This window comes from Hordeum vulgare, chromosome 7H (assembly GCF_904849725.1).
Source record: "Hordeum vulgare subsp. vulgare chromosome 7H, MorexV3_pseudomolecules_assembly, whole genome shotgun sequence".
Taxonomy (NCBI): domain Eukaryota; kingdom Viridiplantae; phylum Streptophyta; class Magnoliopsida; order Poales; family Poaceae; genus Hordeum; species Hordeum vulgare.
The window spans coordinates 477,815,113-477,831,335 of NC_058524.1; the positions used below are offsets into that span (position 1 = coordinate 477,815,113).

Genomic DNA, 16,223 nt, shown 5'->3' on the forward strand with positions numbered 1-16,223 from the left:
TTCTTGATCACAGCTAAGTCCCCGAGTGCGACGTATAGTGCACACTCGGAGGAGGTTAATACTTAGGCGATTCAGGATCGCAGCTAAGTCCCCGAGTGCGACGTATAGTGCACACTCGAAGGAGGTTCGTACTTAGGTGATTCTTGATCACATCTAAGTTTTTTTTTTCTTTTTTTTTAGACCGAAGTCTGCGACCGTGGGAGAACTCTGAATCTGCACAAAATTGAATCTGCTGAATATATTATATCTTCAAAACTTGTTCGTTACACTGCTTCAGTCGACGATCACGTATAAAAACGCTTGAGGAGATCCCCGTTCCATGCGCGCGACTCGTCTGTCTCCCTCTGAATGTTGTAGAGTCTGCATGCTCCATTGTTCAGCACCTTGGAAATGATGAAAGGCCCTTCCGAGGCCGGAGCCAACTTGTGTGGTCTTTGCTGATCCACTCGGAGCACCAAATCGCCAGCTTGGAATGTGCGACTCCTGACGTGACGCGCGTGAAAACGTCGCAGACCTTGCTGGTAAAATGTTGAGCGAGTAAGTGCCATCTCGCGCTCCTCCTCTAGAAGATCGACTCCATCTTGCCTTGCTTGTTCTGCTTCGGCTTCGGAGAAGAGTTCGACTCACGGGGCATTGTGAAGCAGGTCACTCGGAAGGACCGCTTCTGCTCCATAAACGAGGAAGAACGGTGATCGCCCCGTTGATCTGTTCGGAGTGGTGCGGAGGCCCCAAAGCACTGAAGGTAACTCGGTGACCCATGCACCAGCAGCATGTCCTACCTCTCGCAAGAGTCGGGGCTTCAAACCTTGAAGGATAAGTCCATTCGCGCGCTCAGCTTGTCCGTTGGATTGCGGATGTGCTACGGAAGCGAAATCCACTCGGATACCTTGACTCGCACAGAAGCCTTTGAATCTGCCCAAGTCGAAGTTTGTCCCATTGTCTGTGATTATGCTGTGAGGCACCCCGAATCTGGAAATGATGTCCCTGACAAACTTGACAGCTGTTGAGGCATCGAGTTTCTTGATAGGCTTGGCTTCTATCCATTTTGTAAACTTGTCGACTGCCACCAACAGATGTGTGTAGCCTCCTTGGCCTGTTTTGAATGGTCCGACTGTGTCTACACCCCAAACTGCAAATGGCCACACAAGTGGGATTGTCTTTAACGCAGATGTTGGCTTGTGGGACTTGTTGGAGTAGAACTGACAACCTTCACATCGGTCGACCATATCTTTAGCCATCTCGTTGGCCTGCAGCCAAAAGAAACCGGCTCTAAATGCCTTGGCGACAATCGCTCTTGAAGAAGCGTGATGACCGCAGGTTCCCGAGTGAATATCTTCTAAGATCAACTGCCCTTCCTCAGGGGAAATGCAGCGTTGAAGAACGCCCGAAACACTCTCCTTGTATAATTGACCGTCAATGACAGTGAATGCCTTCGACCTGCGAACTATTTGCCTGGCTTGGACTTCATCTTCTGGAAGTTCTTGCCTTAGGATATATGCGATGATCGGTACAGTCCAATCGGGAGTGACAACCAGAATCTCCGTGACCAAATCAACCACAGAAGGTACATCGACTTCAGTCGGATCTGTTGCGCTCTTGGGTTGTATTGGTTCTTCTGTGAAGGGATCTTCTTTGACTACGGGAAGATGGAGGTGCTCGAGGCAGACATCACTCGGGACTGGTCTCCGAGTGGATCCGAGCTTCGCCAACTCATCAGCCGCTTGGTTCTTCAGCCTTGGAACATGATGGAGCTCCAGACCTTCAAACTTCTTCTCCAGCTTCCTCACTGCATTGCAGTACACTGTCATGGTGGGGTTCCTTACATCCCACTCTTTCATCACTTGGTTGACCACCAAATCTGAATCGCCGTAGGCCATCAAGCGACGGACGCCGAGTGAGATGGCCATGCGCAATCCGTAGAAGAGAGCTTCATACTCCGCCTCGTTGTTGGAGGAATCAAAGTGTATCTGGAGCACGTACTTGAGCTTGTCGCCTTTGGGTGATATGATCACAACACCAGCGCCGGATCCATTCAACATCTTAGACCCATCGAAGAACATTGTCCAATGAGCCGAGTAGATGTGAGTCGGTTGCTGTTGTTCTACCCATTCTGCTATAAAGTCAGCCAGGGCTTGAGACTTAATAGCTTTCTTGGCCTCGAACTTGATGTCACAGTACAGCATCTCCATTGCCCACTTCGCCACTCGGCCTAACGCGTCTCGATTGTGGAGAATTTCCGACAAAGGAGCATCAGAAATGACAGATACCGAGTGGTCTTGGAAATAATGGGCCACCTTCTTCGCAGTCATATAGATCCCATAGATAAGCTTCTGATAATGGGGATACCTCTGCTTGGAAGGGGTCAGGACTTCAGAGACGTAGTACACTGGCCGCTGAACTTTGTATGCTTTGCCTTCTTCTTCTCGTTCGACTGTAAGCACAGTACTGACGACTTGATTTGTAGCCGCGATATATAGAAGAAGGGGCTCTTTACTAAGCGGAGCAGTAAGAACCGGCTGGGTGGAAAGTAGGACTTTGAGGTCGTCGAATGCGACTTGGGCTTCGTCTGTCCACTCGAAGGCATCTGACTTCTTCATGAGTCGGTACAGAGGAAGTGCTTTTTCGCCGAGTCGACTGATGAACCTGCTCAAAGCCGCTAGGCAACCTGTGAGCCGTTGAACATCGTGTATTCTAACCGGCCTCTCCATTCGGACGATGGTCCCGATCTTTTCGGGGTTAACATCGATTCCTCGTTCGGAAACGAAGAAACCGAGTAACTTTCCGCTGGGAACACCGAATGAACATTTGGCTGGGTTGAGCTTGATATCGTACCTACGAAGGTTGGCGAATGTTTCTGCCAAGTCAGTCAGCAGGTCGGAACCTTTGCGTGACTTGACTATGATATCATCCATGTATGCCTCCACATTGCGACCGATTTGATCAAGGAGACATTTTTGGATCATGCGCATAAAGGTAGCTCCTGCATTCTTTAGACCAAAAGGCATAGTGATGTAGCAGAAGCACCCAAACGGGGTGATGAAGGCTGTTTTTAACTCGTCGGGACCATACAGACGGATCTGATGATAGCCCGAATAGGCACCAAGAAATGACAACCGCTCGCATCCCGCAGTCGAATCGACAATTTGATCTATGCGGGGGAGCGGAAAATGGTCTTTCGGGCAGACCTTATTGAGGTGCTTGAAGTCAATGCACATTCGGAGTGACTTGTCCTTATTGGGCACCATGACGACATTTGCGAGCCACTCGGAGTGGTGAACCTCGCGAATGAAGTTGGCAGCCAGTAGCTTGGCCACCTCCTCTCCGATTGCCTTCCTCTTGTGCGCGGCGGACCGGCGCAAGCCCTCTCGGACAGGCCGAGCGGCGGGATCCACATGCAGTCGGTGCTCAGCCAACTCCCTGGGTACACCCGGCATGTCAGATGGTTTCCATGCGAAGATGTCCCAGTTCTCACGGAGGAATTGGGTGAGCTCGACTTCCTATTTAGGATCGAGGGTGGTGGAGATGTTGGTCGGGGCGGCTGAGTCGTCCGTCGGGTGGATGCTGACCTTCTTCGTCTCGCCCGCCGACTGGAACGCGGACTCAGAAGCTGGTTTCTTTGAGCGCATCAGGTCGGCAGGGTCGACTGTCTTCTTGTACTCATCGAGCTCGAGTACCGCCATCTGCTGGTCAGCGATTCTTGATCCTTCCTGCAGACACTTCTCGGCCCGCTGACGGTTGCCTGTGATGGTGATAACGCCTTTTGGACCGGGCATCTTCAACTTCAAGTACACATAGCATGGACGTGCCATGAAACTCACGTACGCCGGGCGGCCCAAAATTGCGTGGTAAGCGCTCTGGAAGTCAACCACCTCAAATGTGAGCTTCTCCTTGCGAAAGTTCTTGTCAGAGCCGAAGGTGACTTCCAATGCGATCTGGCCGAGTGACTTGGCCTTCCGTCCAGGGACGACTCCGTGGAACTGCATATTGCTCTCGCTGAGTCGGGACATCGGAATGCCCATTCCCTTGAGAGTGTCAGCGTACATGATGTTCAGTCCGCTACCGCCGTCCATGAGGACTTTGCGCAGTCGGACTCCTTCCACCACCGGGTCGACGACCAGAGCCTGTCTTCCTGGGGTAGGGACATGCGTTGGATGATCCGACTGATCAAAGGTGATCGCAGTCTGAGACCATTTAAGAAACTTGGGAGCAGTCGGAACAGCCATGTTGACCTCTCTGTTCACCAACTTCAGTCGACTCTTGCTTTCGACGTCAGCAAAAATCATGAGGGTTGCATGGACTTGGGGGAACGGATCCTCCTTGTCCTCCTCATCTTGTTCAGGATTCTTCTCACTCGGTTGCCCTTCGCTGAATCCCTGGATCAAGAGACGACACTGCCGAGTGGTGTGCTTCGCGTATATGGGGTTGCCCTCTTCGTCCATATTCGTGTGAATTGGGCAAGGCTGGTCCAGGATGGGATTGTTGAACGGCTTCTTCTTGGGAGCAGACTGCGCTTTCCCTTTACCCTTGAACTTGGTGCTGGTGACAGCTGCAGCTTCTGCCTGCGATGTGGGCGGAACTTTCTGTTTTTGCTTCCGAGTGTTACCTCCGTCGGCGTCGCCGACTGTCTTGTGTTTGCCACTCCGAATGCGGTCTTCTTCCTCGCCATTTGCATAGCGAGCTGCTATCTCCATCATCTTGCTCATGGAGATGTCGCCTGTCCGGCCGAACTTTAGGTACAGCTCCCTGTACCGTACGCCTGCCTTGAATGCGCAGACCGCTAGATGTTCGGTGATGTTCTCCACCGTGTGGTAGAGAGTTGTCCATCGCTGGATGAAGTCGCGCAAGGGCTCATTCGGCTTCTGGACGCAGTGTTGAAGCTCCACAAGGCCTGCAGGGCGCTTGCACGTCCCTTCGAAGGTTCTGATGAACACTCGGGCCAGATCTGCCCAACTGTAAATGCTTGAGGGGGCCAACTGGTTCAGCCAAGCTCGCACCGAGCCGTCGAGCATCAGAGGGAGGTGCTTCATAGCAACATGGTCGTCCCCTCCTCCGATCTGGACTGCCACTCGGTAGTCGTCTAGCCATGTTTCAGGCTTGGATTCCCCCGTAAATTTGCCGATTCCTGCTGCCAATCGGAAGTTGGGCGGGATGTCAGCCGAGCGAATGGCTCGGCTAAAACACTCGGGGCCAGACACGATGGTCCTGTCGCCACTCGGACGATCCAAATCATGACCATCGCGGTGGGCTCGACCTCTGTCGACTCTTCGCTGGGCGATTCGCCCTCTTGCGTCGGGTCTTGGGTCGTAAGTGTCGCCGACTGAATGCCGATCATCATGATGTCGGGGCCCGTAAGGCCCACCCCGCGGAGGGGGGTGCGTGAACGGCGGCGATCCTCACGGATCAAGGAACGGCTGCCTCCCCTGTGGTGCTGATGGGAGCCAGGGCTGTGAACCGACCGATGCGTGTTTGCATGAACGGAACTATTGTGGATCCGATTGTGCGACTGGGAAACTGCCGAATTCTGCTGCTGCGCGGTGTGTAATAAAGCACGGATCTGCTCAATTCCCCTTCCTGCCTCTGAATCAGTCGGCTGGAGGGAATCAGCAATCTGAGCAGCCGTAGCCAAGTTGAGGAGAGGTGTGCGGAACACCTCCACGTTGCTCCGCCGAGTGTGCCGACTGGCAGAACGACGAGGTGGACGACGTGCACCGGATGCTTCGTCGATTTCGTGCTCGCCCCGGCCGGCTTGACGGGGACCTTCATGGGAGTTGGCCATGTGTACTTCTGCTGCAGGCCCATGACCCGCGTACTCGGAAGGGAGCTCAGTCGGAACCGAGCCCGAGCACTGGGAACGTGGGGCAACCACAACAGACTCCAGAACTGCCACTTGAGAGGATGCGATCTGACGCGCTCGGACATGCTGCACCCAACGTTGAAGACGCGGACTGCGAGACCGCTTGTTGCGGCGCATGGCGGAAGTGCAGGCTGATAATGGAGCCGATTGTTGGAGAAGAAGAACGCCGCGAGCGCCGGCACGGAAGTGCGTGGCCCCGCGACGGGGAAGCGTCTCGACGTCGAGAGGCGCCTCCCGAAGCCACGCCGAGTCGTCGATGGTGAAGGAGAGAACGCCGAAGAGGATCTGGCGACCCATGCTCGAATCTCCACCAGACGACATGACGAAAGGAAGTAGTCACAAACTCGCCGGAAGTCGCTTAGACGCCTGCCCCACGGTGGGCGCCAACTGTCGTGGGTATAAGCCTGACAGTAGATGTGTAGGGTACGAATGAGATGGGCAGAGTCCTAGCTACGGCGAGGTTGTATGAGTTCAGGCCCCTCTGCGGTGGAGGTAACAACCCTACGTCTCAGTGCTCTCGGAGCTTGTTACCGAATGTAATAAGGAATACAGTGATTTGCTAACCCCTTGACCAGTGGGGGAGGGCGGCTTATATAGAGTGCGCTGTCCTCCACAACGGTTCTGACTCAGGGGTGGAGTAGTGGCGATTGAATGCATACGTTACAGGTAACGTAAGCTCTGAATGCTAATAAACGCACCCGGAAACGTACGGCAGTTTCCCTCCAGAGAGGTTACGACGTACCGAGTGTATCCAGTCGGTTGGCCTGGTGCTCTCCGAATGTTAGTCTCCGACTGGATGATTCTGGGCCTGTTACCGACTGGATGATGGGGACACCTTAATTCAGTCGGGGCGGACTTAAGGTCCTGTCCCTTATGTGGGATAGTCCTTAGGTAGGACATGTAGGTCAGGCATGTGACGTACCCTAGGACTATGACCCCATCACTTGCTATGATGGTGACACGGATTTCTAATGAGAGCCGGACATGCGGTGAGCTGTGAGACGTCGGATGTCTGGTAACCACTAGTCATCCGGTCAAAGCAGAGGCAAAACAACACAACCCAAAAGAGAAACTTGTTCCCTAATCGCTGAAGATCTAGAGATGAAATGTAGATGCAAATCAGAGGTTTTTGTGGGTTTCGAGTAATTCTTTTACGAAGCCACTGATCCTCTTTTAATAGTGCGGAATCCCTATACTCAAGAGCAAACCGAAAAGAGCTAAAGCTATTTGTCTTGTTTCTCCGTACACGAGCAATTTAGATCCATTAGTTATGATCCACATAGTAATCTTTGTGAACTAAACCTGAGATGCACTTGACAAAAATGATTAGTTCCCTATATGCATGTTGTCATCACCATCAAAATATGGTTTAGGGCATGATTGCACTTCCAACAAGGATGCAAGGGTAGTCTTTAACATCCTGGTCCATATCACAGCTGGAGACAAAGATCGGGTGCTATTATGGCACAACCGGTGCATCAACGTCCGGACCGCCGCGAACATCGCCCTACTGAACTCGAAGATGGTGTCCACGAGAGCTCGGAACAGGCGCTCAGTCAAGCAGGCAGCGACGACAAGTTGCTGGGAGCATGACATCCAAGGTGATGTTGAACTTCATGACACAAACACAATTCTACATGCCGAGACATGCCATCTCCGAGGTCCCTTGAAACAGTAAGACCCATGATGCTTTATGTTGGCCTTTTGACATCACGAGGTCCTACTCTACCTATTCAACTTACAACCGGTTGTGTCAAGGATGACGAGATTCCCTCCTGCTTCTTGCATATGGCGTTGCTGGGCTCCATTGAAATGCAAGATCTTTGTCTAATTGGCAATGCAATACGGTATTTGAACATCAGATCATCGCGCCCGTCATGGCTTGCAAGACGCACCGTCTCTCTATTACACATGTCTATAAGAGGAGGACAATGCAGACCACATTTTCATACAATGTTGCTACTCCCGGGAGATATGGCACGGGGTGTTTTATCATTAGAGCAACTTCAACCTGTCGACCCAAAAGGACGATAATTTTGTTCGTTTTTCGTCCGTTTGGATCGGTTAGGCGGACACCAACGTTCGCTCCGACGTTTGGGTCGACGCATGAGCCCAACGCTGGCACGACCCATTTTTCCAGCGCATGAAATTAATAATAATGAAGCATTAAAAGCCGGCCACGAAAGCGGCGAGAGTCCACGCGTTACATTATAAATGAAAAAAGAAAAAAAAAATAGACGTCCTCGTCGGCAGCGGCGAGGTTGGGCTGCGTCGGAGCGGGGTCGAGCAGTACTGGTGTCGGCGGTGGCGCAACACGGGAGCGCTCGTTCGCGAGACGCAGCGCCATGGAGGTAGACGGCCTCCTCCGGAAGCAGCGCGCGGGGGTAGACGACGAGGGTGTTCTGGGCAAAGCCAGGCGTAGCACGGGCGCGCTCGTGCGCCTGACGTATCACCCTCTAGGCGACCTCCTCCGGGAGCATCGTGTGGGTATAGACGACGAGGTTGTCACCGTTGTCCATGGATGTGGGTCGCCGACGAGGAAACAAAGGGGTGGCGAGATGGGGACCGGGGGGTGGAGGGGGGGGGGGGTTTCTGTAAGCAGATGACCGACCCCACCGCACGCTCGTATTAAAAAAGGTCGACCACGGTCGCTGTCGCGTGGGCCTGAGGAGGGCGGCCGTCATAAGTTATATTGACCGCGATGATTGGAACGGACATCAAAGAGATGCACGCATACACACCGACGCATTTCAGTCCTAAATTTAGGTAGAAAATGAAATGACGCGGACGGGAAGCGAATGCGTTTTAAAAATAAATCGGTGCGTTGAGTTATCACTTATATCCCGCAAATCCAAACAGACAGACGACTGAGGAAATAGATCGATCCGTTGCACTTGCTCTTACAGCCTGGCCATCGCTAGGCCTACTTCGCCGGACACGCTGTGCAGCGGTGGATCAACACTCATGAAGCTTTTGGCGGCCGGAATAGAAAAGGCTTTGACTCCTTGCTAGTGCTAACGGTTTGGGGGTGTTTTTTTCTAGGGACTTTTAGTGTAGTCCCATGTAAAAAAACAGAAGGACTTTTAGAAACTAAGAAAAGGTATGTTTTGAGACTAAAGGAAGAAGTCCATATGAGAGGGACTTTTTAGAATTTTTTTTGGCTCTTTTTCCCAACCATGTCCGAAGGTTACACCATTTCGTGACAGGGTAGACTTTTGTTTTTGCAACGGTGTGCTAGAGCCTTTGTTCGATCTACTCGAAAAAAAACCCTTCGAGATAAAGAACACGTGGTTAGCAAGTGGGATAGCAGCTCTCCTGCAACTGCCAGGTGTAATAATTTTCAAAATGAAAAATCAGGGGTGGGCCCGTTAATGGCCTCGGAATGCACAGAGACAGAGGTGAGGACAAGAGAGGAGGGTGGGCGGGATGGAACGGCCACGGCCAACGAGCAGGTGACAGAGCGAGGACCAGCTTGAGCAAAAGAGCACCATCGGCGACCATCTTCTCCAACACATCCTTCCTTCTCTCGCCTACACCTCCGTCCTCAAACAACAAAACGCCGACGACAAAGCTACCTCGAAGGCTGCTCCGGCGATGGAAGACGGCGGGAGGAGCACGCCGTGGCGCTTCGCGGCCCCGAACCCGACCTTGGCGGCCGCCGGCGAGAGGAGCATCCAGAAGGCCCTCCTCCAGGTGCACGCCTGCCTGGACGAGCGCGGCCCGCGGCCCGTGATCCCGCTGAGCCACGGCGACCCCTCCTCCTCACCCTCCTTCCGCACCGCGCCCGAGGCGGAGGAGGCCCTCGTCGCGGCAGTGCGCTCCGGGGAGTACAACGGGTACCCCACCCCCGCTACCGGCCTCCCCGCTCGCAGGTCTGTGTCCCCGTCTCTGTCGTTTGCCATGTCTCTTTCAAAAACATAGCATGGACTGCGTTGAACTGAATGAATGATAGCTAGTACTCCTTATGTCTCAAAATAACTGTCTCAACTTTGTATTAGCTCTAGTACAAAATTATATTTAAGCTTAAGACACTTATTTTGAGACGGAGAGAGTATGTACTTAAAAGTTTGCTATGGAGAGTTCATATAGTTCATACACATACCTACTTTGCCCTATATTAATCTTGCATGTGACTCCCCCTTATCCGTTTCAGTTCCATGATTTGGTTTGTCTTCAGCAGCTTCCTCAGGTCACATACCCATCAAAGTAAAACAAATTTAAACATTATAGATCACTTCCAAGTTCCATTACTGTGAATAAAATACATGTCTCACGAATTCGGCAGTCACCAAGGGTGTTATTCGCAGTACGACTGCCTGTGAAAATCTTTTCATGTGGGCTGTTCCAGTAATATGTATGTGCTGTGTTACTTGTATTGATACTGTCTGCTGAAATGCAGAGCTGTTGCCGAGTATCTATCCCGCGATCTTCCTTACATGATTTCCCATGATGATATTTTCCTCACTTGTGGAGGTAGCCAAGCAATTGAGACTGTGATGTCTGTTTTTGGCCAAGCAGGCGTCAACATATTATTGCCAATGCCTGGTTACCCAAAACACGAAGCACATGCAGTGTTTCATAAGATGGAAGTACGGCATTATGATTTTCTCCCGGAGAGAGGATGGGAGGTTGATTTGGAAGCTGTTGAAGCTCTCGCAGATGGGAATACTGTTGCAATTGTGATTACCAACCCCAACAACCCATGTGGCAGTGTGTATACCTACGAACATTTGGCCAAGGTTTGTATAGCGTTTGTACAAAGCTAGGTAACCTTTCTTCTCTTTTTATTTATCGTAATAGAGCTTATTTGCTTGCTTGCATGTTAAATTAGATTGCAGATATAGCAAGCAAGCTCGGTATTTTAGTCATTGCTGATGAAGTATATGGTCACCTTGTATATGGTACCACACCTTTTGTGCCAATGGGTGTTTTCGGAGAGACTGTCCCGGTAATCACTTTGGGAGCTATATCGAAGAGATGGGCTGTACCTGGCTGGAGGCTTGGTTGGATAGCAACTTGTGACCCTAAAGGCATTCTGAGAAAAACCAAGGTGATTCTTATTAATATCTAAGAGCATCTGTTTCTTTTATGGTAAATTTATTGGTTTAGTTCACTCCAGGATGTTTATACTTGTAACAAAGTTGTATTATTCTCACTAACTCCTAATTGGCAAGATAACGTGAGGTGTGACTTGTGAGTTCCGAAGTATCGGTTAGCTCGTCCTGCATGTTTGTTCCTCTGAAATTTCCTATGAGGACTAGTTGCTTCCACCAACTGGAATTTTAATTTGTCAGTCATACACGACCTGATAAGCTGCAGAAATGTTGTAGCAAATCTTTTATTAATCATTCTACAATGTTATCTTCCAAAAGTATCAATGGAAAAGTCAACACGCTACCACCTAAGTGTAAGAGGTAGGAAGGGGCTTCACCTTCCTCAATGTTACTCCATCCGTTCCTAAATATAAGTCTTTTTAGAGATTCCAATATGGACTACATGTGGAGCAAAATGAGTAAATCTTCATTCTAAAATATGTCTATATACATCCATATGTAGTCCATATTGAAATCTCTAGAAAGACTTGTACTCCCTCTGTCCCAAAATAAGTGTCTCAAGCTTAGTACAACTTTGTACCAGCTCTAATACAAAGTTGAGACACTTATATTGGGATGGAGGGAATATTTAGGAAAGGAGGGAGTACAAGACAAGCGACCATATCTCACATACGATGGTAAACCACTCATGATCATTGGATTTACTTGTTTTACAGAGTTTTCTATGTGGTTTATAGTTTGTGCTAGCGATAATCGATGCTTTTTGATATAATAATGCCATGAAAGTCCATTTTGAAGCACCATGTATACTCATTATTACATCATATAGTTTGCTGTTTCTGAATTAGTCTTGTAAGCAGTATTGATGTTTTTGTTAGAGGAGTTACTCCAAAACTCCAAAGTTATGGAGAGAGGCAGGCAATATATTTTAATACTGCCGCTCACGTCTAGGCTCCTCGAGGCTTTCGACATGGGATTCATGTAGGCCACTACTATTTTTATTAATAGCAGGTTGGCCGGGTCTTGAACTTGAAATCACTTGACTCTAATACCACATTGGGTTCATGATCCAGAGCCAGTTACTTCAAAAAGTCCGAACTGATGGAGATAGGCCGATAATATATTTTAACAGTTTTCACGCAAGTTAATTAATACCCTTAATTGATTGTTTGATATTTTACTGAATTTTCTGTGATGTGTCTATTATTAGGTTGTTGATTCACTCAGAAGCTTCGTAAGTATAATATCAGGTCCTGCAACATTTATTCAGGTTAGTCAACAGTGTGATGTCAGCCATTTCATCACCTTTATACGATACCTAGGTAGTTGAATAGTTAGCAAACTTGGAAAGTTCCTATTTCTCTACTTTACCATAGGTATTTGAAGGACAATACATGTGGTAGATGCACAATCTTTGTGTTTTACATGCAATACACAGTGAGAGTTGCATGTAATTTGAACTAAAACCACGTCAGTTATTTCCGAACGGGGGTAATATATGCTATTAACACTTCAGTAAGTCACACGTGCACTGGTTCCAATTTTATCAAATTGATTTTTTTTTTGCTGGAAATTATTAGACTGAATCTAAAAGTGGGACTTACCATCCAACAGCCACAGTTTGTGTTTTTCTGTCAAATGTGTCATTCTCTAATAGTTTTGATGAAATGTGTAGTTTGAAAACTAAGCAAACAACCCTTAAAAAGGTTTAAAAACGATTTATTTAGAATTTAAATATAGCATATTTGGAAGTATATAAATTAAACTTTGGGTCATATGTAGGAGTATGTTCCTAGTGCAACCACCAATTCGTTAGCCAACTGGTTGTTAGATTGCGTATTCTTTGAATTGCTGTTCGCACTCAAGTTTTGTATAATTAACCCCACTTTCAAGTATTTTCAGTAGTGACTTGGGTACATATTGTTCGCATGACATTATTGTAGGGGATTGAAAACATCATGTCTTATAAGTTGTCTTGTCCATGCACCAGGGAGCTATTCCTCATATTATCAAGAACACAAATGATGAATTCTATGACAACATTGTCAAGCTGTTGAAGGAGACTGCAGAGATATGTTATGATGCAATAAAAGAAATTAAGTGTATTACCTGCCCCCACAAACCAGAGGGCTCATTTTTTATGATGGTAAGGCATATATAGAGAACAATGTTTGCGGCTTCACATTGTTGCAGGTTGAAAGGAGGTGGAATAACACTATGTTCTGCAGGTAAAACTGGACGTGTCACAATTTTCGGACATTTGTGACGACGTAGACTTCTGCAGCAAGTTGGCGAAGGAGGAATCAGTTATACTGTTGCCTGGTATGCAGTAGCAGAACAGACGAATAGCTGCTTACGTCGAGATGCAAACACCCCTGATGATATATTTTCAACAGACCATTCTTTTCCATTGTTGTTTGAGAGATGCCCCAACTTCTAACTGCCATTTGCAGGGAAATCTTTGGGCATGGAGAACTGGTTGCGCATCACCTTTGCTTCGGAGCCACCTACACTGAAGCAAGGGCTCGAAAGGGTGAAGTCTTTCTGCAGGAGGCATCAGTCACAGGCCAATTTGTGTTAATGGGTTGGTGGTAACACCGCGTTACTTTCCTCAATCGCTGTTGAGGTTTCAGTAATGCCTTACACATTATTTCCAACAAACAATATAGGGGTAAAAAACCTTCATTTGTTTGAATAAAACTTGGCCCTGTCACATACAGATCCAGATGTCCTGGACACTCACATACAGACCCACATGCCTGAACACGACCTAGGACAATTCAGGGCATTGTTTTGTTTCGTCAGGCAAAATACTGTTTGGCCGAAAAATAATGTACTGTCATGTTCTTTTTCTTCGAAAATGAGGATGATCCCTGGCTGCATCAGAATGATGCATGGATTCATATATTATTAATAATGTAAAATCCAATAGCCGAACAACCTGGACCCGAAAATAAATGGAAAACAAACTCTAAGGCTGTATACCTCGTGACAGTAACTTTCTCGGAGAACCACTAAACCCTATGTTACAAGACACATCAGAAACGAAAAATATACAACTCATAGGCTATGCCTTCAAGAAGGAATTGCCGCACTTGCGTCGATGATGGCGAGTCCACCATAACGCTGAACTCTAGATTCTCATCTTCAAAGCCAAGTTTCAGTCGATCACCTTCAGCATGGATACGACGCAGGCGTGCGCTGACATAGTATAGTTTATGCCATGATTGCGTGCTTGCTTTACTGGTAGTATTGCATATCAGTTATCACTCTTTTCACATTGTGAGATCTTTCTAGGTACGGCCAAATATTTATAGAAGGTTGATGCATGAGTGGGTGAAGTGTATACACGCTGTATCAGTGTGAAATCCACCAAATCCCATAGGGTATCACGACTAGTTGAATGACCTAGAGAGGAATAATCATGGAGTGAAACACATAGTGGGTCAGATTGGGTGCACATAGAAAATGATTTATTAGGTTTAGGCCCTCGAGATTAGGTTAGATTGGGTGCACATAGACAACTGCATGATGCTCATCATCGGAAGTGAGTAATTTCTTTGTAGGCTTGCTGGATGGTGTTGGGATCAGATGAGATTTATCATGTAATTGAGTTATTTTGATAGGGCTTGATCCCTAGTATCCACTATGTTCTAGGGTTGATGTTGCTATGACTTTGCTATCTTAATGCTTGTCACTAGGGTCCGAGTGTCATGATTTCAGATCTGAACCTATTATGTTTTCATGAATATGAGAGTGTTTTTGATCTTATCTTTCAAATTATATGCATCTATTACGTGCATGATCCGCATACCCCAAGATGACAATAATTGAGATTATGTCTGGTGATTACCATAGTTTGAGAAGTTTATGTAATCACTGTGTGTTAATGCTTTGTTCCGGTTCTCTATTAAAGGAGGCCTTAATATCCCTTAGTTTTCTTATGGAACCTGCTTCCACGGAAGGGTAGGACAAAAGATGCCATGCAAGTTCTTACTATAAGTACATATGACTATATGCGGAATACATGGCTACATTACATTGATGAATTGGAGTTAGTTCTTTGTCTCTCTAGTCTGTAACTGATACATGATGAATGTCATCCAATATACTTATCCATCACCGATCTAATGCCTATGTTTTTCATATATTGATCCTTGCTAAGTTATAATTATTACAAAATTGTTGTTGTTGTTACAATTATTGCAAAACTATTGTTGTTATTATTATTATTATCATTACTATTACTATTTTGCTGTGATACTAAACTTTTGTTGTAGTTCCACGTGTAGTTGAATTGACAACTCAACTGCTAAGACCAATAAATATTCTTTAGCTCCCCTTCTATCGAATCAAATAATTATGCTGTAATACTACCCGTGAAGACCGTTGCGATCCCCTATTTTTGTGGATTATCAAGATATTTTTCTGGGGCCGTTGGCGGGGAGCATAACTCTATTTATTGTGTTCACTTGGGATATCCAATTGTTGCAATGAAGAATCTGATAGATACCAGAACCATGGTCATACCTCTAAGATGAGGGGAGGTAATGAACTGCCATCTAGCTCTGCACTTGATTCCTTTTGTTTTCAGTAGGCTTGCGGCACCAACACTTGTTGTTCGTTCTGATATTTCAAAAGTACTTGATGATGCTACTTTTGAATTTTATGAGACTCATGATGATGCTACTACTATGCTAGATGAAACTAAAATTGTGCCACTTAATGAATAACTTGATGCTCATATTGCTAGATCTAAAGAAACTGAAATTGCTGAAAGTGAGGAGAATTATGATTCACCTATTATGCCTAGCTCTCCTACTCGAGTTACTATGCATGATGTACCTGAGGGTTATGTTATGGATGGAGAGATAGGTAGACTTTCTTTCTTGTAATGATAGAGAATATTTAAGAAAATTGCTATGTAAATTAAAAGAAAAATCTATGATGGAGAAAATGAAACATGATCCTAAATTTGCTACTTCTCCTATATGTGGCACCGATAAGGACTATGATTTTTGTGTTGATCCTGAATTAATCATTTTGGTAGAATCTGATCCTTTTCATGATTATGAAACTGAAACCGTTGTAGCACACCTTACCAAATTGCATGATATTGCCACCTTGTTTGTTCATGAGGAAAATATTCATTATTACTATATACTTCAACATTTTTCCTTTCTCACTAAAGGGTGATGCTAAGAAATGGTTTGATACTCTTGCTCCTGGTTGTGTGCGTAGTCCCGAGGATATGATACGTTACTTCTCTAAAAAATATTTTCATGTTCATAAGAAACAAGCTTCTTTACATGAAA

The 16,223-nt window shown here is 47.1% G+C and overlaps 1 protein-coding gene across 1 annotated transcript; it reads left to right on the top strand.

The window, feature by feature from the left end:
* The first annotated feature begins 9,283 nt into the window (after nucleotides 1–9,283).
* On the top strand, nucleotides 9,284–13,627 carry LOC123412409 (nicotianamine aminotransferase 1-like). Its single transcript, XM_045105348.1, has 7 exons — nucleotides 9,284–9,726; nucleotides 10,254–10,593; nucleotides 10,686–10,904; nucleotides 12,119–12,178; nucleotides 12,899–13,054; nucleotides 13,137–13,230; nucleotides 13,362–13,627. Exons 1-7 carry the CDS (start codon nucleotides 9,449–9,451, stop codon nucleotides 13,487–13,489), a joined length of 1,275 nt encoding a protein of 424 aa, XP_044961283.1. The 5' UTR covers nucleotides 9,284–9,448; the 3' UTR covers nucleotides 13,490–13,627.
* Nucleotides 13,628–16,223: the final 2,596 nt, after the last annotated feature.